This window comes from Schistocerca serialis, chromosome 3, assembly GCF_023864345.2.
Source record: "Schistocerca serialis cubense isolate TAMUIC-IGC-003099 chromosome 3, iqSchSeri2.2, whole genome shotgun sequence".
Lineage (NCBI taxonomy): Eukaryota > Metazoa > Arthropoda > Insecta > Orthoptera > Acrididae > Schistocerca > Schistocerca serialis.
The window spans coordinates 1,063,268,539-1,063,290,602 of record NC_064640.1 but is presented as its reverse complement, the minus strand read 5'-3'; the positions used below and the strand labels follow the sequence as shown (position 1 = coordinate 1,063,290,602).

Sequence of the window (22,064 nt, the reverse complement as noted above, 5' to 3'; positions counted from 1 at the left end):
ATAAAGTAAGAATTTAGGTGGTCAACCAGAGAGTGAAAAACAAAGTTGTGGAAAACAGAAACTAGAAGACGTGACGGTGTGATAGGACCACCAGGGAATAATATCCACGGTACCAGAGGAAAACTGTGGTTAAATGCAGACGCCAGCACAGTCATTGTGGCCCACGTGAGACCAGCCTGAAGACTGAGGAAACGTAAACAAAACAATAACACTGATCCAAGACTACAGCATAGGAGACAAGAAATTTAGTTCAAAGGCTATAGATGTTAAATGAATCTCATGTTTTTTGCCACATGATGGAGAATAGCATAAGACTGACCTGCGTGGAAAGACCACACCTCACTACACAGCCTCGACAAGCTGCTAGTATTACATTATTGACGCACCTATACACAGAGCAGACGAGCGAAGACGTTCGATACGTGGATTGACCGAAAGACTATGACTAAACAGCTAAGTTGACCATTCCTCACTGCTACATACCTTTAAGGTGATGTTATTTCAGAGTTGCGTATTTTAAGGTTTTAATTCAGAAGAAACGATTCCGCGCAGTGTTTTTCTTAATTTTCTGCTTTCGTATTAAAACATGATTATCAGTTACGATTACATTCCATTTGTGCATCAGTTTCCCGTGGCCGAGGTTCCCAGTGGCACTCGATCCAGAAGAAGCCAGTTCAAACTCAGGTGGTTAGTAAAACTTTCGTTACCAATATTTGGCCAGCAAGGGCAGGGAAAGTGGAGGCGTAAAGTTTCTGGTCATCACTCTTTTCTTTATTTATTGCTTTTACAAACTAGATATATGGTTTTGGCCTCTAATGAAGCTTGTTGATGTAAATTGTACTCGTACCAGCTGCAATAACGAGTTCGTAGAATTATATATAAGTGTTGAATTTGTTGTTTACAGTGAAAACAATATATTCAGAGACCCAGTCATCTAACCCTTTAAAACTAAATGTCAGTTTTGAGTAATTTAAGTAGATATCCCTTGTTACACAGGAATTATGACGTGGTATTTCTGCAACTGTTGCTGCTCGAGCGCTCAGATTCTAAACAAACTGTTTCAAACGTGACCAAGTAGGCCTACTCACCATAGCTACAGACTAAATTACTAATACAAAGAGACTGCAGTAGAATTTCTGTCATCCATTTTATATCAACAAATCCACTGGAAATCTTGTAGCCACAGAACAGTTGTCTTTCCCTGTGTGGGATGAGCACCATCTCAAGAGCAAAATTATCCTCCTATCACATCGGTGGCACGACACCATCAGAGTGCCTCCCGAGTCTATCGGAGGTGTGGTGTGAGAACCGAACGCCTCGTCCTCACCAGACTGACCAGGAGTCATCTCCTTTCTCCTGAAATGTCAGGGAGAACACAACGTCGGACGCAGAACTCCCGCCCTAGCAGTAAGTCCAAAACATCTTTTTCTATAACTGTTTGTCTCTGCTCTTCCGTTGGCACTTCACTGTTAGTACCGTCTGAGAGGCCATGTCTCCATCTTGGCACAACTCCTATTAATGTTTCTCCACCTTGCTGATATTCCATCTCTAATGAACTGTTTCGACAGTTACTGCATTCACTCGGCTGCTGGACATTACTTTTGTATTTTGACACTCGTTTGATTTAGCTTTGGAGTTCCTCATTCTGAATTGTGACATACACCCTGCCATATTGTGTCCGCTTCGTGTATTAATTCACTATATTTAACGCATTTAAACAGTGTATGTTCAGGCGTGCCTACCAATCCACAGTTGCATTCGATTGTACGAATATTATGTATTACACATAAACACGCGTAATGTTGACCGCATACACTACCTAATCGAAAGTATCCAGTCACCAATTAGTGGACTTTAATATGGAGTGTGTGCACACTTTGTCTTTATGACAGCCTGAATTCTGCTGGGGACACTGACACTGAGGCATCTGAATGTCTGTAGAGAACCGAAACCAGAGGAGTTACAGATGGGGTGTGAAGCTAAGTCAATATTCTAGCTCATTCCAAAGGCGTTCCATCGAGTTCGGGTCAGGACTCTGGGCAGGTCAATCCATGACCCGAAACCAGAGAAGGTATTGATGTAGGACGCTAGGATATGGAGCAAAATCGACGTTATAACTCACTCCAAAGGTGTTCCATTTTGTTCGAGTCACGGCTCTGGGCAGGTAAGTCCATAAACACTCATCGTATCTGAACTGTTCCTCCACTGTATGCCTGACACTATGCTGAAAATGTTTCCATACTCTTCAGCATTTCGCGTTTTCTTAAGGGGAGTAGTTAGACCACACCCTAGCCGAGAAGAACACCACATCACTGCAAAATTACCTCCTCTGTGCTTCAGTGTTGGCACTACACAGGTCCTTCCATCGGATTGCCACATTGTATAGCGTATTTCATAAATCCTAATGGCTCGTTTCGAGTCATCCACTGTCCAGTGTTGTACCACCTCAAACGTCGTCTAACACTGACCATAGAAAACTGTGGCTCATGAGGAACCTCTCGGCCGTTGTAACCCATTACTTGTAACTCTCTCCGCATAGTCATTGTGCTAGTTGGACTGCTGATAATATTTCTTTCACCGATTTTATGCGATTTTTACAATCGCCCTTTGCAATGGTATCGTTCCCTGCCAGTCAGTACGTCAGCTGTGTCTGGTCTCTGTTTAGCTGAAGTTGTTCCATCGCCTTCCCACTTAACAATGACACCAGCGACAGTCAGGCAGCTTGATAAGGGTTAGAACGGATTTGTCACTCGGGTGACATCCAGTGACTAGTCCACGATCACAGACACTGAGCTCCCCTCACCACAACGTCCTGTTGTCACAGCTTCTGTACTGACAACATAATACTGCCTGCCTCTTTTCATATTGGTCTCTCGTGACATCTGGTGGTCAGTTTCCATATTATGTAAACCATCCGGATACTTTTGATCAGATAATGTATCGTCAAAAATACGCATTTTTCGTTTGGAATGGTTTCTATAATTTAATTGCAGTACTTCATTGACAGTTGGAAAAAAATTGTGTACTCGCTGTCATGTGTTTCTAGCGTCTCTGTCACATTGTCATTCAGCAAACATTAATTCGACGTTCGTGTCAGTCATGTTCTTGGCAGTTAAGTCTTGTATGAATCCGAATGTATCTAATGTTACTCTCGTTTTTATTACGCATTGTGCGAGATCTTTCTTGGTACATTGGCTTGAAATGTAAATTGTAAAATGTTGTAACATCATAGATGTCACGTTTATTGCAGCGTGTTCTTTTGAAATATTGCCATTGTATCACAATGTATTTGGACGAGGAAGGTATCTAGAGTGAGTATTATATGAAACTGATATGCGATGTAAAAATTAGGGGATGTGTAGGGGTTCACTTAGGCAGGAAGAGGATGGGTTAGGGCCTCAAATGAGGTTGGGACAGGTAGGGTGGATTACAGTTGGTAGGAAAGATAGACCTTAGGGACCATGTTTGTTGGTTGGTTGATTTGGGGAGGAGACCAAACAGCGAGGTCATCAGTCTGATCGGATTGGGAAGTATGTTGAAGGAAGTCGGTTGTGCTCTTTCAACGAAACGAAACCATCGTGGCATTTGCCTGAAACGATTAAGGAAAGACACCAAGTGCGAGTTTGATCAGTCTTCCTCCAAAATGTGAGTCCTGTGTGCCAACTTACTCATTTCATGGCCTGGGAGAGAGGTGGTTAAACTTCTCCTTGGGAAAGGATGTGAAGCGTTTCGAGTGAACTGTGCTGGTATACTAGCACAGTACCCGAGGTTTTTGTAGATAGGGCCACAGTGTGTCGTTGGGATTAAAGACTTCGAGAGGCATAGGCGATGATGTTCTATGTCTGCAACGTTATGTCGAATTATTAGCTAGTACAGTGTATGGGAAGGAGAAAGTAGTTAGTAGAGGTGTACAAATTCCCCTTGCAGCCTGCTTTCCCCTAGCTCCTCTGCAACCATTCATGCAGGTCAACCTGCCGCGAGGTAAACACAAGAGTGCGCGTGTACTGAGGCATAGTGGGCAATGCGGCCCACTTGGGCTCCCGCAAGCCCGGGCTACCTGGGTTCCCGCAGGCCTGCCAAGCTTCACGGGACCCGCTCAGCTTGCTGCGCCTGACAACAGGTTGCGCTGTCAAGCTACCGTGACTAGAGTAGCCAGGCAGTTAGCCCGCAGTTTATTTATAGTAACGGTGGGGGCAGCACAATGAATAGGTCGAACTTTAGTGAGATTGAAAAAAAAAAAATTACAACTGGCGAATACATGCTGGTAACGAAACAGAGCACAAGTGCCGCATGGGAAACGTTTTCGTGTGTTTATGAGGCTGCTTCAAATAAATCGGTAGGTGTGTCTCAATGCAAACTGTGTAAAAAGCTCTTAAGTACTTATTCGGGAACCTCAAGTGTGTTACGACATGTGTGCAAATGTGACAAGAAGTTCCCTCACTCCGTAAATATCTTGAAAGAGGACAAAGGTTTAGTGGCCGAAAAGAGCATCGAAATGTGTGCTAAGGACCTCAGACCATTTAGCAGTATAGAGGGAGAAGGATCGACATAGGTAAAAAATATGGCTCAGTTGATATTAAAAATATTATGCCTTCCCGAGTGACAGTAGCTAGGAAAGTTCTAACCTTAGCTGATAAAGTGCGCAGCAAAATGCTCCCAGATATAGTGCATGCGAATCGTTCTGGTATATGTGCCAGTACAATTGATCTATGGACAGACAATTACAAAGGGTTGCATTACATGTCCGTGACAATGCATTACATAAATTCAGACTGGCGTTTGAATAAATATGTACTGATGTGCTCTGCGTTTCCTGACTGCCCAAAAACTGGCTCGAATATTCGAAAGGAGTTGGAAGATCGTTTAGAAACTATAGGTGTTTCTAGTGAAGACATTGCCAAAATTACGTTTGTCGCAGACCACGGCAGTAATATTGTCAAGCTCTCGAAATATATCAGCGTCTTCCATGCGTGGTTCATAGTATAAACGCAGTCTTGAAACATGTTCTGAGCGAACAGTTTTTGAAAGAAAATTTTCCAAATATATTAGCCATTGTTAATACAGTGCAGGCTACGGTTTCCTACTTCAGGAGAAGAGGTCTCTGTGTGAAACTGAACTCATCTTTAAAGCAGTGGGTTTCAACTCGTAGGAATAGTTATTTTGACACGCTTGTATCAGTCCATTCTCAGATTGATTCAGTGAAGGCTGTCTTACATAACGAAGGTGCCTCTGATAAGATGCTGGGTTATGACCACCATATAACTGGCCAGCTTATAGAATTTCTTAAACCGTTTAAAGAAGCCGCAGTTGATCTAGAGGGTGACAAGAAGCCAACCCTACATTTAGTTCTACCGTGGTTTTATGCCTGAAAAGCTCTCTGTACTGTACAGGATAACGATGAAGAGGTTTGTAATTTTATTCCATCTCACTATTATACAACCAAAATCTGGCATGAAGTTTCATTATACAACCACTTTTGAAATATGTATGTTGATAAAATGTATTTTCAGGACATGAAACCTTTGAAAGAAGCCGCCGGTGCATTCCTAGAACAGAAAATGTGCGTTAGTATGTTGCATAAAATTGCAACGTTTATGGTGCCTAACTACCGCACATTAAGAAAGTTAACCGAGGATGAAGAAATTGATGTTTACCAAGCAGCACGACAGATGTGTGCTGAAGGTAAGCTCCTAAGATAATGCATATATTCGTCATCTACATGTACATGGGTACTCTGCAAGTCACACGCAAGTGCTTGGTTGAGGGTTCATCGAACCACATTCAACTTATTTGTCTCCTACTCTAGAATTTCGCGCGGGATAAAACATCTACATCTCTCCGTCTGAGAGCTGCTTTTTTGTATTTTATTCTGATGATCAGTTCTTCCAATGTAGATAGGACTCAACAATGTATCTTTTAAAATTGTGGCTTCGATTACGTTGTTCTTTAATTTCTTCACCGCAATCCTGGTGCCATTACGAAGACGTGGCTGGTTTACCTTTCGCAACAGAATGATTGCCGATCCGACTTAATTGCAGATTGGGAGGCGGTAATCTGGGCAAATCCAGCGAATGTAAAATTTCCGTAGGATAGCTGACTACACCATCTTGGTTAGTATCGGAATAAACCGACTTGTATGTCATCAACTCGCCAGGTATCATGTTTTGAATCTGAAAATTCATTTCGTTAACATCAAGGTTTTCTAACCTTGGTGTGGCAGTGTGGAGGGTAAAAATCATAGAGGAAGACCAAGAGATGAATACACTAAGCAGATTCAGAAGGACGTAGGTTCCAGTAAGTACTGGGAGATGAAGAAGCTTGCACAGAATAGAGTAGCATGGAGAGCTGCATCAAACCAGCCTCAGGACTGAAGACCACAACAACAACAACATTAAGGTTTTAATATAACACGTTCGCTCAACCAAAAATGGTTTGCAACTGTTAAACGACATTTGCTGCGCGTGAATTGTCAAACACGATGACTGTGAATGTGTCAGACATCTCTCAAATTTCAAAAAGATCATAGACATTTCGTTTAAAAAATGTATATATTCACACACACACACACACACACACACACACACACACACACACACACACACACACACACACACACACACACACACACACACATGTATATATATATATATATAATGCACATGGAAATTTTCGTTAACCTTCTCCATGGAAACATGCATACATGAGCCAACTTTCATGGTAACCTGCAAACGATGTCAAAATCTTTTGTAAGGTACTCTATTCCGTGCCCTGTCCGAAATATTATGTAGACAGACAGTGATGTTCCTCTTGATGGTCAAGTGAGCAAAATTTCTTCAAGATCGGAATAAAATTGTAGGTTGGTGTAGAGGTGTGTAACTAAAGTACCCATCATTCAGGATCTTAAGCAGATAGCGCCCTTCACCCTGCTTTGAATATCAAGTGTGCCAAATTTCATCAAGATCGGAATAAAAACGTACAATTTGTCGAATTCCGTTAGGTAAAGTAACCTCTGCCATGCACCCTACGAAATTTTATGTAGACTGACCTTCCTCTTGGTTTCAAGGTATAGTGCGCAAATTTCATAAAAATTGAATGCAATACAAACAGACGGACGCAATGAAAACGCACTTTCAGTTTTTCTCAAATTTTCCAAACATTTTATTTCATAAAAACCATGTCCTGAGAATTACGAATAAAAAAAAAATAGTTTAATTGGTCCAGCCGTTCTCCAGTTTTACGCTTATCAACACATTTGGCAATTCATTTTTATTTATATAGATAATAAGCCCGAAATATAAGCGTAAATGAAGAATGTACAAATAAAACCCAATATTTTTTGACCTGAAATATATATATATATATATATATATATATTTTTCCCGCAGCCTGCCCGGGTTGGGTTCTGCTTGGTTTGGCTGGGAGTGAAGCAGCCTGCCCGTTCTGTTGACAACACGCGGCGGCCTGCCCGCCTGGCCACCGGGCAAGCATGGGCGGCTTTTTTTGTCTTTTTTTGTTTTTTTTTGTTTATTTGGCCTTTGAGTGTGTACTCAATTTAGCCATCGGCAACACATAGTGACTATGTACACATAATGAATAAACAAATAGAGAAATGCATATTTACAAGAATAAAAAGCTTAACTGTTACAGGTTTGTACATAATGTTTTAAAAAACTGAATTGAATTGAATTGGAAAATAATTAAAAGTGTCTTGGCTTACAATTCACACCATTTGTGAAATATCTTCATCGACAAGACATATTTATAATTTACGTACACCACTAAAACCTACAGATTGTGAACAGTACTCTTGATGAAGTTAACTATCACTTTATATAGACGAACGTCTTTAGTACACAAAAGAGAAGAAGCTGATTGAGGAAGATGGTAGCCCATACTCAGCAATGTCTTCAGAAAGACCAACCGTTCACGGTCAAATTTGGGGCACATAAATAAGATGTGGTTGACATCAGCTTCCGACTCAGGATCACACTCACATGCTGGTGAACTGTAAACGTTGATCCGATGTAGATGTTGTGGGAAAGAAGCATGATTGAAGCGGAGTCTTATGATGGTAGAAATCGTGGATCGGTCCAGATGTGTCCTCATGAACCACTGCTGTGAAGGAATCCGAGGTTGTAGCACTGCGTAATAACCGCCTTTTGTCTGTTAAGAAATGTTCCACATTTCCCGCCATTGTGATCCTTGACTTCACGTAAGTAGTCTGTATAAGGAAGGTGCAGATCCAGGGCTGTGCCTAAGGATGCCGCTTGTTTGGCTAACGCATCAACTTCATCATTATAGAGGATACCGGAGTGGGAAGGTAACCACAACAAATGGATCGTCCGGCCCGTGTGTGTGCTGCGAATATATTCAGATATCACATCCAAGATATAACTGTTGGTTGTTTTGTTCCATCGACTGTACTGAATGTTTTTAAGAACGCTTTGTGAGTCATATACTATCAGTATCTTGGGGAAGGAAGTGCTAGAGACAAACTTAAGTGCCTCCAAAATTGCCACTGTCTCCGCCGTAAAAATTGAAGTGCTCGTTGGCAGTTTGGAGGTTTTGCGGAACTGGATCTGAGGGCAGAAAAAAGCGCATCCTGTACACCCTTCTTGCGGAATTTTGGAGCCATCGGTATATACACAGAGAAAACCCGGCCATTGTGCTTGAACGAGACGATTGAAGCCCACGTTGACATTAGTACTGTCCAGCCAGGTCGTATTTAAATAATGGACTGGGATCTGGGAGCAGAACGTTTGAAGATCATATTCAAAAACAGGTAGATGCGCTGAACGTCGTATAGAATGTATGACAGGTCACCAAGTGTCAAAGCTGGCACAAACGGCTGGCACTTTAATCCTTCTGTGGGATGCAATCCACAGTCGATAAATGCAGTCTCTACTTTGATAGACGGAACTGTCCATAATGGCCATGCCTTGAATGTAGAATTTGTCCGATAACATTTGGCGCCTAATGCTCAAGGGCATCTCCCCTGCTTCTATTAAAAGGGCGTTGGTGGGCGTCGATCGCATGGCTCCAAGACAGGTACGAATGGCTCTATATTGGAGAGTATCTAATTTGGAGAGATGAATCTTTGACGCAGCGTGGTAGAATTGGCAGCCATAGTCTCATCGAGATCGAATTATCCCTCGGTACATGGTGAGTAAAACACTCTGGTGCGCTCCCCACCAGACACGAGTGAGCAATCTGATTACATTTAAACCTTCTTCACACTTGGTAACGGTAGATCGGATGTGGGGCGCCCAGCTTAACCGAGAGCCAAAAATCATCCCCAGAAATCGAACGTGAGATTTTATTTGGAAGGTGTACTTGCACATGTAACGTGATCTTCAGTGCGAGCTATCGTCGACTTGGAGAAGGGAACGACTGCTGATTTCTCAGCCGAGATCTCCAGCCCATTGATAGAGAGCCACTCATCGATGTGTGCGATGGTTGTGGTTAATGCCGTTTTGGCCTGATGATATGAAGCAGCAGTAGAATAAACACATATATCATCAGCATACTGTAGGATTTTTGTGGGGGGAGTAATTATGCGTTCTAGGTCGTGCGTATATAGAGTATACAGGAGAGGACTTAAAATTGCACCTTGGGGCAAGCCCTGGGAGACATAAAAAGGTCCGACCATGGTACCTTTGAAACGAACGTGGATCGTTCTTTGAGTAATCAAGGTGCTGATACCGTAGATCATCCGTGAAGAAATTCCGAATCCTGCCAGCTTGTCCAAGAGTATCGGTATTTGTACGTGATCATATGCACCCTTAACGTCAAGAAAAGCTGCCACTACTGTCTCTTTCGTTTGAAAGGTTGACGTGATATCCATATTAAGCAAAAACAGGTCATCCGTGGTCCCTTTGGCTTTTCTGGAGCCATATTGACTCCGAGGCAACAAATTACTTTTTTCAAGCCACCATTCTAGTCTCCATTTTACCATTCGTTCCAGTGTTTTTGCAACACATGACGACAAGGCAATAGGTCTATAAATAGTACCGTCATTTGGATCTTTACCACTTTTGAGAATTGGAATTATTACTTGCGTCTTCCATGTTGATATGAGATCTTTCTTCATCCAGTACTGATTAAAAATGTTCAAGAGAAAGTCTTTCGCTTCTATAGTCAGGTGTGCAAGCATAGAGTAGTGTACATGACCAATGCCAGGGCAACTGTCGCTCGATACTTTAATAACTTCGTTGAGTTTTTTTAGAAAAAGGACGAAGGAGAACATGATAGCGGTCTTCTACAGCAGGGAACCGATGGTTTAAAAATGGCACCGTGGGAGGAGCGATTGTATCTATGAATTCCTCTAACCAGGCCGTGGTAGCAGGAGGGGAGGAAGACAGTCTTCTTGTTATAAAAGCTTTTATTTTATGCCAGACGCTTGCCATACTGGTTTCATTATTTAGGGACAGGCTAAATTGTTTCCAACTGTCCTTCTTGGTTTTCTTCAAGAATTTGTTAACTCGCGCATTCACTTTTTGCACAGCCAAGAAGTTGTCCAATGAAGGTTTCTGACGACAGGTTTTCAAGGCGAGTCGTCGCTTCGCAACTTCCCGAGAGCATTCCGAATTCCACCAAGGAGGAGAACGGTGCTTCATTACTGTAAACTCTTTTTTCTTAGGGATGCTGATGCCAGCTGCGACGTTCATAGTATTGAGTAAAACTGGGTATGCATCTTCGTCCCGTAAGTCACGCCTCGTATTTGCGAGTGCCCGCCGAACCGTTTCCTTATAAGAGGCCCAATTGGCTTCCTTGATTTTCCACGTGCTATTAGAGTAACAGATGTGCGTAGTATCGACGTTGATGTTAATGTGAAACTCTATTGGGAGATGATCGGATCCCATTGAATCCTTTTTAACGCACCAATTAGATATTTCATTAAAGCAGGGGGTGCAAAGAGTTACATCAACTGCGGAGGGTCTACGGAGAGGTGAAGTTATCATAGTAGGAGAGCCATCGTTGAGTGTCACTAGGTTATTATCTTCGATAACGCTTATCAAGGTCCTGTCGTTCCTGTCTGTCACGTCTCCTCCCCACGCTACATGGTGGGCATTCACGTCTCCAGCTACGATAAAGAGAGGACGAAGCTGACTTATTAATTGTCTCCAGTCATTTTCCACGATACTGTGGTGGGGAGCGTTATACAACGAGACAACTGTAAAGGTTTTGTGGGCAGTTCGTATCTCCACAGCAACTAATTCAAGGTTGGTGACAGGTACGTGTAACGGGTGTGGTCGATGCGGCAGCGAAGTTTTTACCAGTATAGCTACGCCGCCCCACCCATCGAGACGGTCTTCCCTTACTATAGAATAATTTTGAAAGCGAACAGTTAGTTTGAATTTGAACCAAGTTTCAGATAACAGAACGATATCAGGCTGACTTACGAACAGTTCTCGTTGCAAGCTTTCTCTATTAGAATTAGCCGATCTCGCATTCCACTGCAATACTTTTAAAGCCGCCATAATTTAGGGAGAGAGAGATTGAAATATGCCAGTAACGAGGTGCCGGATATCAGAATTGTTCATAGCACTATTTTGTCTCATGTTTTGCATGACAATATCAATCACATTTATTATCTTATCTATAAGTTCAGCATCACCTTGAGGCTGTCGTTGATTCGGCGCTTGTGGGGTTGCTAATCTGTGAGCAGCAGGCTGGTATGGATTTTGGCTGATAGGAGTGAATGAATGTTGCATCGGATATAACAGGCTGCGGTACTGAGATCACTCACGAACGTTACTTTGGTTGTTTACTTGCGCCTGCCGCCGGGGAGGCCGGTAAGCGACGTGTGTCTGCTGGGGCACAGTTGCACACTGAGTTGCGTCCCCAATTCCGCGTTGTTGACTCTGCATGCCTGCGGCGGGCAGCGGCGGGAAGAGTTGCGGGTTTTGAAAGTCCGGAGAGCTCAAATTTGTGGGAGCAGGAATGATCGGAGCCGGCAAGTGATGTTGTTGAACGCCGCTGACGGATGCATTGGTTGGCATACGAGCAATAGACAGCGCATCCCTGAAGTCATTGTTGTTGAACGTAGCTAAATCTTGAGCTCGTCGCCGTATATGGTTTTCCGGGCAGGAACGGTCCGTGGATGCGTGTTGTCCCCCGCAATGAGCGCAAATAGTGATAGGTGAGACACAGGATTCAACATTATGTGGACCACTACATTTAATGCATCTAATCTGAGATCGATATTGTGTGCTGATGTGCCCGTAACGAAGACAATTAAAGCACTGCCTGACAGTTGGTACATAAAGGTCGACGGGACATCTTGTTCCGTGAATAGACACGGCTTCCGGTAAGGTTCGAGAGTCGAAGGTTAACAAACAGGTCTGCAATTGAACAATGTCTTTACCATATCTCTTCGTAAACCTCAGAACGCCTACAACAGGGAAGGGAGATTGTACGACTTCCAAGATCTCCGCTTCTTCAAGGTTGGTGTCCACTTTCCTGATTACTCCCAGCTTATGGACAACAAAGGAAGGAATGTAAGCTCCTATATTTTTTGACTTTAATACCTTACTGGTAACTAGGAAATTAGCCTTGTCTGGGGTTTTCAGTTCCACCTTAACTTTTGTTTTTCCTGCTGAAGAGATGTTAAGTATAGAATTCTTCACTTCTGGCAAGGAAATATGCAATAATTTCCCTAGTGTCATAGGGTGCAAGCGGCCTAAGATTTTGTCCAAACATTCCATGAAAACTACGAATGGTCCCCTATCTGTACGTTTGTAAAAGTTGAGAGACCTCGGAGTAGGTGCAGGTCCCACAGGAGGGGTGTTAGTTGCAGCATGTTGGTTAGGAGTGAGCCCAGAAGCAGTTGCTACAGGGGGGCTGAGCTACATTTGAAACGTCAGTTACAGGTAAGAGTTGAGTAGCGTCTGCTGTGAAGGTTTTGGAATTTCTTAAATCCAGACTGACCTCACTTTGTCGCTTGTTTCTCGTAGCGGAGAAGCTGGAGGAATCCTGTTCCGATAAATCCATATGCTCTTCTGCCGGCTGTATTCCAGATTCTCCCCGAACAACTGCTAACGAGTGGCTGATCACAGACGTCGTATTGTCCAATGTAGCTCCTGGAGGAGATGGTAAGGGTGCTGCATCTGGACGTAGCCGCTGGGCAGGTGGTTGTTGTTGATGTTGTCCCATAGGGGCGACGAAGTCACCACCCCCTTCTTCATACACCCCACCATACATGGCGGGGCTTGCCGTCACCGATAGTAATGTCAGGTGTTAATGGGCCTAACAGAAAACCGTACCAAACGAAAGCTGTTACGCGCGTGCACTAGGAGGTAAACACAAGCGTCACACGGAAGAGCGACCGCGTCGCACGTCTTAACACTTCCGCGTCTGCAAGCGAACTGCATGGGCGGCTTAAAAGCGGAACATGTACACCACTGGTCGTTAGGTATGAGTAGGAGTGTGGACTTTGATTCAAATGGCTCTGAGCACTATGAGACTTAACATCTGAGGTCATCAGTCCCCTAGAACGTAGAACTACATAAATCTAACTAACCTAAGGCCGTCACACACATCCATCCCCGAGGCAGGATTCGAACCTGCGACCATAGCTGTCGCGCGGTTCCGGGCTGAAGCACCTGGTGTGGAGTTTGGGATGATGATGATGATGTTTGGTTTGTGGGGCGCTCAACTGTGCGGTAATCAGTGCCCATACAAAGTCCCAATTTATACACGGTCTAATTTTTTCACAATCCAATGTAGCCACTGTCACAAACGATGGTAATGATGAAATGACAACGACAACACAAACACCCAGTCCACGGGCAGAGAAAAATCCTTCAACCCGGTCGGGAATCGAACCCTGAACCCCGTGATCCAGAGAAAGCAACGCTAGGGAGATTGGGAGCAGCGGAGATCCATATGGGGATAGATAAAGTTGTGGTGTAGTGACCGTGCACGGGTAGACGGATGGTGTTTGGGTCTACATAGCATCTACAGCCAGTTTGTAGTTTGAGAATATTGTAGGCTTTCTTTTGGAAGATTTCTAGTTAGTTTTTGATCGAGTGGTTTTCCTAAGTATTTATCTTTTTATTTCGGTATATTGATAGGCTTTTTTTGTTTGGTAAAGGTATCCGAGGTGGAAGTATCGCCTGTGTTTTTGCAGTAATCACTGAAATGTACCGTCAGTTATATTTAGTATATGAAACAGTTGAGATGGAGGTACCATTTGGATGAATTAAGGACGGGACCATGTGGCAAGGAAGGCGGTATTGTCAGTATTCTGAATTATGTGGTACACGGGTGGGGAGGGTTTGTGAACATCAGCTGTGTGTATGGGATTGGATGGAGTCTCGAGCACACCTGCAGTCGGTCGAGAAATGCGAGAAAGTGTGTGTGACGTTTGCGTTGTAATTTGCCCTATTAGTGTGGCCGTGGTGGTTGACTGGTAGTCCTGTGTGCCGGCAGACCAGCTGCGCACGCTGCAGTCGGCGGAGCGGCGGCTGGTGTCGCGGCTCCAGAGCAGCGACGACCTGGAGAAACTGAGTTGCCGAGCTCAACAACCTGCTGCCGGCGGGCGACCCGGCGCTCTGCACGCGCGGCGCCCACCGCTGCCGCCACGTCGCCCACGCCTACACCGGTGTGCCCTGCGCCGCCTACAGTGAGTCCGTACTCTCTCCGTCACAGCCGGCCACCTATTCGGGGTGATTTTATCCGCCGTGTGCAAACTCTGGGGATTGGTCGATGAGAGGTACAAAGAATGTCCGATGAACTTAGGTCTGGCAATTCGTCGTGTCCATGCTAGAGACCATTTATTCAATCCTACTTTGCTGCAGGACACAGTAGCACATACCGCAGTAGTACAAGTTTATATGGCAACTGGCTCCGTAGATTACGAAGGTATTGAAGAAATGTATGAAGCGATAAGAGAAATTATTCAGATAGTGAAAGGACATAAAAATTTAATAGTCATGTGGGACTGGAATTAGATAGTAGGAAAAGGAAGAGAAGGAAAAGTAATACGTGAATATGGACTGGGAGTAAGGAATGAAAGAGAAAGCCGCCTGATAGAATTTTGCACAGAACGTAACTTGATCATGGCTAACACTTGGTTTAAGATTCATGGAAAGAGGGTTGTATGTGCGGAAGAGGCCAGGGGACACCGGAAGGTTTAGATAGATTATATAATGGTATGACAGAGAATGGGAACCAGATTTTAAATTGTTTTAAATTGTAGGATATTTCCAGGGGCAGATGTGGACTCTGACCACAATTTATTGGTTATGAAGTGTACATTATAACTGAAAAAACTGCAAAGAAGTGGGCATTTCAGGGGAAAGGACTCGAAAGAAGCAGAGGTTGTAGAAAGCTTCAGGCAGAGCATTAGGGAACGACTGACAAGGGTGGGGGAAAGAAATACAGTAGAAGAAGAATTGGTAGCTTTCTGAGATGAAATAGTGAAGGCAGCAGAGGATCAAGTAGGTGAAAAAACGAGGGCTAGCAGAAATCGTTGGCTAACACAAGAGATATTGAATTCAGTTGATGAAAGGAGAAAATATAGAAATGCAGTAAATGAAGCAGGAGGAAAGGAATACAAACATCTCAAAAATGAGATCGACAGGAAGTGTAAAATGGCTAAGCAGACATCGCTAGAGGACAAATGTAAGTATGTAGAAGCATATGTAAATAGGTGTAATATACATACTGCCTACAGGAAAATCAAAGAGGCCTTTGGAGAAAAAGGGAACCACCTGTAGGAATATAAAGAGCTAAGATAGAAAAACAGTCTTAAGCAAAGAAGGGAAAGCAGAAAGGTGGAAGGAATATATAGAGGGTCTGTAAAAGGGCGATGTACTTGAGGGCAGTATTATGGAAATGGAAGAGGACCTAGATGAAGATGAAATGGGAGATTAGATACTGGGTGAAGAATTTGACGGAGCACTGAAATACCTAAGTCGAAACAAGGTAACAGGAGCAGACAACATTCCATTAGAACTACTGACAGCCTTGGGATAGCCAGCCCTGACAAAACTCTACCATCTGTTGACAAAGATGCTTGAGACCGGAGAAACACCCTCAGACTTCGAGAAGAATATAATTCCAATCCCAAAGAAATCAGGTGTTGACAAGTGTGAAAATTACCGAACTATCAGTTTAATAAGTCACGGCTGCAAAATATTAACACGAATTCTTTACAGACAAATGGAAAAAACTGGTAGCAGCCAACCTCGGGAAACATCAGTTTGGATTGCGTAGAAATGTGGAACCCACGAGGCAATACTGACACTACGACTTATCTTAGAAGATAGGTTAAGCGAAGGCAAACCTACGTTTCTAGCATTTGTAGACTTACAGAAAGCTATTGATAATGTTGAATGGAAAACTCTCTTGCAAATGCTGAAGATGGTAGAGGTAAAATACAGGGACCGAAAGGGTATTTACAATTTGTACAGAAACTAGATGACAGTTATATGAATCGAGGGGCATGAAAGGGAAGCAGTGGTTGGGAAGGGAGAGAGACAGGGTTGTAGCCTATCCCCGACGTTATTCAGTCTGCATTTTGAGCAAGCAGTAAAGGGGATAAAAGAAAATTTTGAAATAGGTATTAAAATCCAGGAAGGTTATACAGACTTTGACGTTTGCCGATTACGTTGTAATTCTGTCAGAGATAGCAAAGGACCTGGAAGGGCAGTTCAACGAAATTGACAGTGTCTTGAAAGGAGGATATAAGATGAACATTAACAAAAGCAAAACGATGATAATTGAATGTAGTCGAATTAAACCAGGTGATGCTGAGGGAATTAGAAGACGGGATCAGTTGGTAGGACATGTTCTGAGGCATCAAGGGATCATCAATTTAATACTGTAGAGCAGCGTGGAAGGTAATAATCGTAGAGGGAGATCAAGAGATGAATGTACTAAGCAGATTCAGAATGATGTAGGTTGCAGCAGTTACTCGGAGACGAAGAAGCTTGCACGGGATAGAGTATCATGGAGAGGTGCATCAAACCAGTCTCTGGACTGAAGACCACAACAACAACAAAAACTTTGCTACAGAGACTGCCGTCTAATACGTTCACATCAGCCAGGATGCATCTGCACAGTGTCAAAGGTAGTGTGAATACGTTGGTGCAGTGTCGCCACATCTGGAATGTGCTCTGCATACACGATACTTTTGAGATGGCCCCATAACGAAGAATCACTCGGGTCGAGATCCATCGAACGAACAGGCCTTGCAACTAGGTCCCCTTGTCCTATTCATCAAGCAGGAAAGACACAACTGAGATGCATCCAGACGTTATCGGTGATATTGGCTGGAGCACCGTCGTCTAGCAGCCACATAACCTTTCGAATCATCAATGCTTCTTCCAGCAGGTGAGGTGAAGTTATCCGCAAGAAACGCTGATAGTTCCGGCCTGTTAGGCGACGTGGAAAAAATACTAGTCGCAAAATACAGTCGCCAATTATCCCGGCCCACACACTCGGATTTCACCGATGCTGGTGATTCCCTCGCTGCCATCATACCGTGGGGGTTCTGCATACTATCCCACAGATGACTGTTGTGAAAGTTCAAAATGCCACTCCGTGTAAAGGTGGCCTCCGGATATATAAATGATCTAGTAGAAAGCGTCGGATGCCCTTTAACGCTATTCTCAGGTGACGCAGTTGTCTATTCCAAACTAGCAACGCCAGAAGATAGTAAGAATTTGCAGAAAGACCTGCAAAGAATTGATGACTGGTGCAGGCTTTGGCAGTTGACGCTGAACGTAAATAAATGTAACATATGGCGCATACATAGGAAAAGAAATCCACTACTGTATATCTACACTATTAATGACAAACAGCTGGATACAGCGTCTGCCGTAAAATGTCTAGGCGTAGCTATCCAGAGCGACCTTGAGTGGAACGACCATATAAAACAGATAGTGGGAAACGCAGACACCAGACTCAGATTCATCGGAAGAATCTTAAGGAAATGTAACTCATCCATGAAAGAAGTGTCTTATATGGCGCTTGTTTGCCCGATTGTTGAGTATTGTACATCTAACTGGGATCCCTATCAGGTAGGACTGATAGAGGAATTAGAGAAGATTCTATGAAAAGCAGTGCTTTTCTTCACGGGGTCGTTTAGCTGGCAAGAGAGCGTTAAGGAGTACTAAACAAACTCCACTGGCAGACGTTGCAAGAGAGGCGTTATGAATCGCAGATGGAGTTACTATTGAAATTTCGGGTCAACATTTTTCAGCATGAGTCAGACAACATATTACCTCCCCCACATACATCTCGCCTATTCACTACGAGGAGAAAATTCGAGAAATTAGAGCCAATACAGAGGCATAGCGACAATCATTCTTCCCCCGCACTATGCGCGGTTGGAGGGTTCAGATAGTGGTACCGAAAGTACCCTCCACCACATACCATTAAATGGCTTGTTAAAAATGATGTAGATGTAGATGACACAGAGCCCGGAAACGTTGTGACAAAACTGCTTCCGATGAGGAAAGTCTGTCGCTAGTAAGCCCTGCACACGCTATAAGTGATAAGAGCAGTAACAATTGTCACGGAAAATATTCCACACGGATGTCTGGCTTACCCCGTACTGGCGCGCCAACTGCCTGGTACTGACACAGCGGTCGCCTTCCACATTTTCCTCCAAGTCTGGTGTCCGAACGCGTCGGGTACGTCCTTCATGATTTCCTGCTTCCTGAAACGACCCTGTCGCAGACAAACACCGAAAAACTGTTGCAAACATTGAATGCTGTGGTGGTTGTCGGCGGGGATCGGTCTCGTGATCCAACCGTGTTGCCCGCCGCCCGTTTCCATTCCGTGTTGGCAGACTCTCCATTCGAATACGGAACCACTGTGTACTGTGTACACGGTGAGTCAGCAAGAGAGGTGAATCGGACACAACATTACCAATTACTATGGCAAGTGAGGGCGCTGGGGCATGACGTATGGGGAACAGTACGACCATCTAAGAGGAAATCATGCATACCGCTTCATGGTACAGCGCGTGTTACACCGCTGACTCTGTAACAAAGTATGATTGAATAAATGATCTCTAGCATGGAAACCACTCATTTCCGGACATAAGTTCATTACACCTTTTTTGTTCCGCCGGCCGGTGTGGCCGTGCGGTTCTAGGCGCTTCAGTCTGGAGCCGCATGACTGCTACGGTCGCAGATTCGAATACTGCCTCGGGCATGGATGTGTGTGATGTCCTTAGGTTAGTTAGGTTTAAGTAGCTCTAAATTCTAGGGGACTGATGACCACAGATGTTAAGTCCCATAGTGCTCAGAGCCATTTGAACCATTTTCTTTTTTTTTTTTTTTTTGTTCCGTATCCTCACATCGATCACAACTAATTACACGGTTGAAAAAAATCACCCTGTATAAACAACACTGGCGCCGCCATGTTAGAAGCCAACTGCATACTTAGCCACGTTTTGCAATGTCGTGTTGAGTGGTACTAATCGTCTACCAGTACGAAATTCTATAGCTTTGTGTGTTATACAAATGCTGCATGGTACAGCGTGTGTTAGACCGCTGGCTCTGTAACAAAGTATGATTGAATAAATGATCTTGTTAATCGTCTCTGGTCGAATTGCTTGTGAAGCGGGTACAGTGTCTCGGAAGTTGGCTACACTGCATTTTATCGCAAAGTTGAGTGCAGTTGTATGTTCGTGTGTCAATTATTCTGAGAAGCTAGTACTGTTGAGATGTTGCAGGAATGGGGCAGTTTGCATTGGAACAGTGAACTGATATAGTAGAATGTTACATAAAGACAGGCTCCATCGAGGAATGTTAAGAAATGTTCGAAGCGAAGTATTCCGTTAGAAAACTCCTCACGACCAGCACAATTCACGATATGTACAGGAAATGGATGGCTGCTGGATCCGTTTGGAACGTGCAGAGGAAAAGGTGAACGACAGAGAGGCCCCTTGAAACTACAGGCAGAAGTCCCATGGGCATTACGAGAAGTCCCTGCAAGTCAGTAAGGAGTTTATTGTAGTAGGTTGGTGTACCTTGTACATCGTATACTGAAACACCTATCGTGTGAGTGTGGTGCTCAAAAATGTTCAAATATGTGTGAAATCTAATGGGACTTAACTGCTAAGGTCATCAATCCCTAAGCCTGCACACCACTAAACCTAAATTATACTAAGGACAAACACACACACTCATGCCTGAGGGAGGACTCGAAACTCCGCCGGGACCAGCCGCACAGTCCATGACTGCAGCGCCCAGACTGCTCGGCTGAGTGTGGTGCAAAATTGAAATTTGAGGACCAGGAAAAAAAGGAGTTCATTATTGTAACTGGCTGTTAATATCAATTACTAACAGCTACTTGAACCCCTCGCTTTACTTCATATCAGCTGAGGCGTGGTTTCATTTGTCAGATTATGTATACTCCCTGAACTGTAGTTCCAGTCGCAGGACTCTCCACTCAGAAAAGACAGGCGTTTAGTGTGCGTTGATCGGCATGCACATTAGTGGCTCCATATTTTTCTATTACACCTTAAACAGTTCCAGATATCTAGAGGTCTTTTACTCTTTCTATGCATAGTTAACAGATGCAGAAAAGCTGTATGTAGTGTTCCGACAAGATGGAGCGACCGTTCATACATCGACCAAATTGCGGCCCACATCACCAACGTGGTCCCTGATAACAGACTTGTCAGTAGAGACCTCTGGCCCCCTCGGTCCCCGGACTTAACATCGTGTGATCTCTATTTATGTGGCACACTAAAAAGCAAAGTGTATTTTGACAATCCTCGCACAACGGAAATCTTCAACGGAGCATTACTACAGAAATTAACAATATCACGCCCGCAGAATTACAGCATCTTGTTGGTAACATCGTCACACGAAATCTGCGATGCCTGGATGACCATGGCTACAACTTCCAGAATCTCCTATAAACAGGCAACTACATATTTTTTTTTAGTATCTCTATTATTTATTCGTTTTTAGTTCGTTCGATGTTACTTGAATTTCCGGCTTGAGGTGTACCTGTTATATGTGGGACGCCCCGTACAACAGCATTTGATGCTGCCAGTGGCAATTTTTCTTCATTCATTGCTGGGACAACGTGTTTCAGGAAATAATTCCCAATAAGAAGGGCGTTTTTCCTGTATTATGGCTTATCGAGCGTGATGTTTGCGGTGCGCGAGCTGCTACGACATTCTGATGACTTAAATGCGCGTGCTTACATTAGTGTGGCTATTGGCGACTTTCGTTATAATTTTACTTACAGCTATCACACGTTTCACTTGAATGACATTTTGCGTATTTCATGGTAGAGAAGTTCTGTCTTACGTATTTATCAAAGAGACATTTTTTATAGATTGTTGGTATTTTTAAAGAGAGCAAACAGTAGTAGACAGATATGAATAAAGAAATTAATGCATTTCCAGATATGTGGGCTACGAGTTTTTCGTTCTTGTGTAGCTTTCGGCAGTTCTAATCAAAGACGGCGCTATCATGGGTCGTCTCACATTGAGTTGGGATTTTCATATCTCCAAAAAGAGAAATTACCAGAACATCGAAGATAAGAAGAGCACGTATAATTATATTATATATGCCACCACTTGTTCACAGCTTATACAGGTTACTCACCTTTGTGTTGGCTAGTAATTTTTCAGAAGAATTCAGCAGTAAAAATTAGGAGTAGCTTGAAGAGTTTATACGCATACATAGCCCTTATGCCTATTGTAGTTGTTATTTAACAAGTGATTTTACTCTGGACAAACGACACACGGAACTGCATCAAATGCAGTCGAGACTTTAATAAAGTCGTCTGCCTGAGATCCAACATTCCTCTGAAAATCTGGAAAATACGATGTAGAAATTTGGCATACACGACAGGTACGTACAAGAAATTTTAAAAGTGAAAACATGCTAATACTTACGTAATCATTACTATGATTCATACAGTACAATTGTACTCTGAACATACACTAGATGTGATGTATGCCAACAAAATAATTTTAAATTATATTTCAATTGTAAACACATGTGATTTTCCTGCAGCTATTACATCTGTCCAACTTCAGTACTTCGTATGCCTGGCGTTACAAAATATGGCGACCAGTGTTG

At 43.5% G+C, this 22,064-nt stretch overlaps 1 protein-coding gene across 1 annotated transcript in view; it reads left to right on the top strand.

Moving 5' to 3' along the window:
* The window catches only part of LOC126471389 (cilia- and flagella-associated protein 251-like), a 147,837-nt gene that overhangs the window by 10,139 nt on the left and 115,634 nt on the right, over positions 1 to 22,064 (top strand). Inside the window, exons 2-3 of the mRNA XM_050099513.1 lie at positions 5,511 to 5,682; positions 14,434 to 14,586. Of these exons, the coding sequence (XP_049955470.1) occupies positions 5,511 to 5,682; positions 14,434 to 14,586 (325 nt within the window). The remainder of the gene's footprint in view (positions 1 to 5,510; positions 5,683 to 14,433; positions 14,587 to 22,064) is intronic.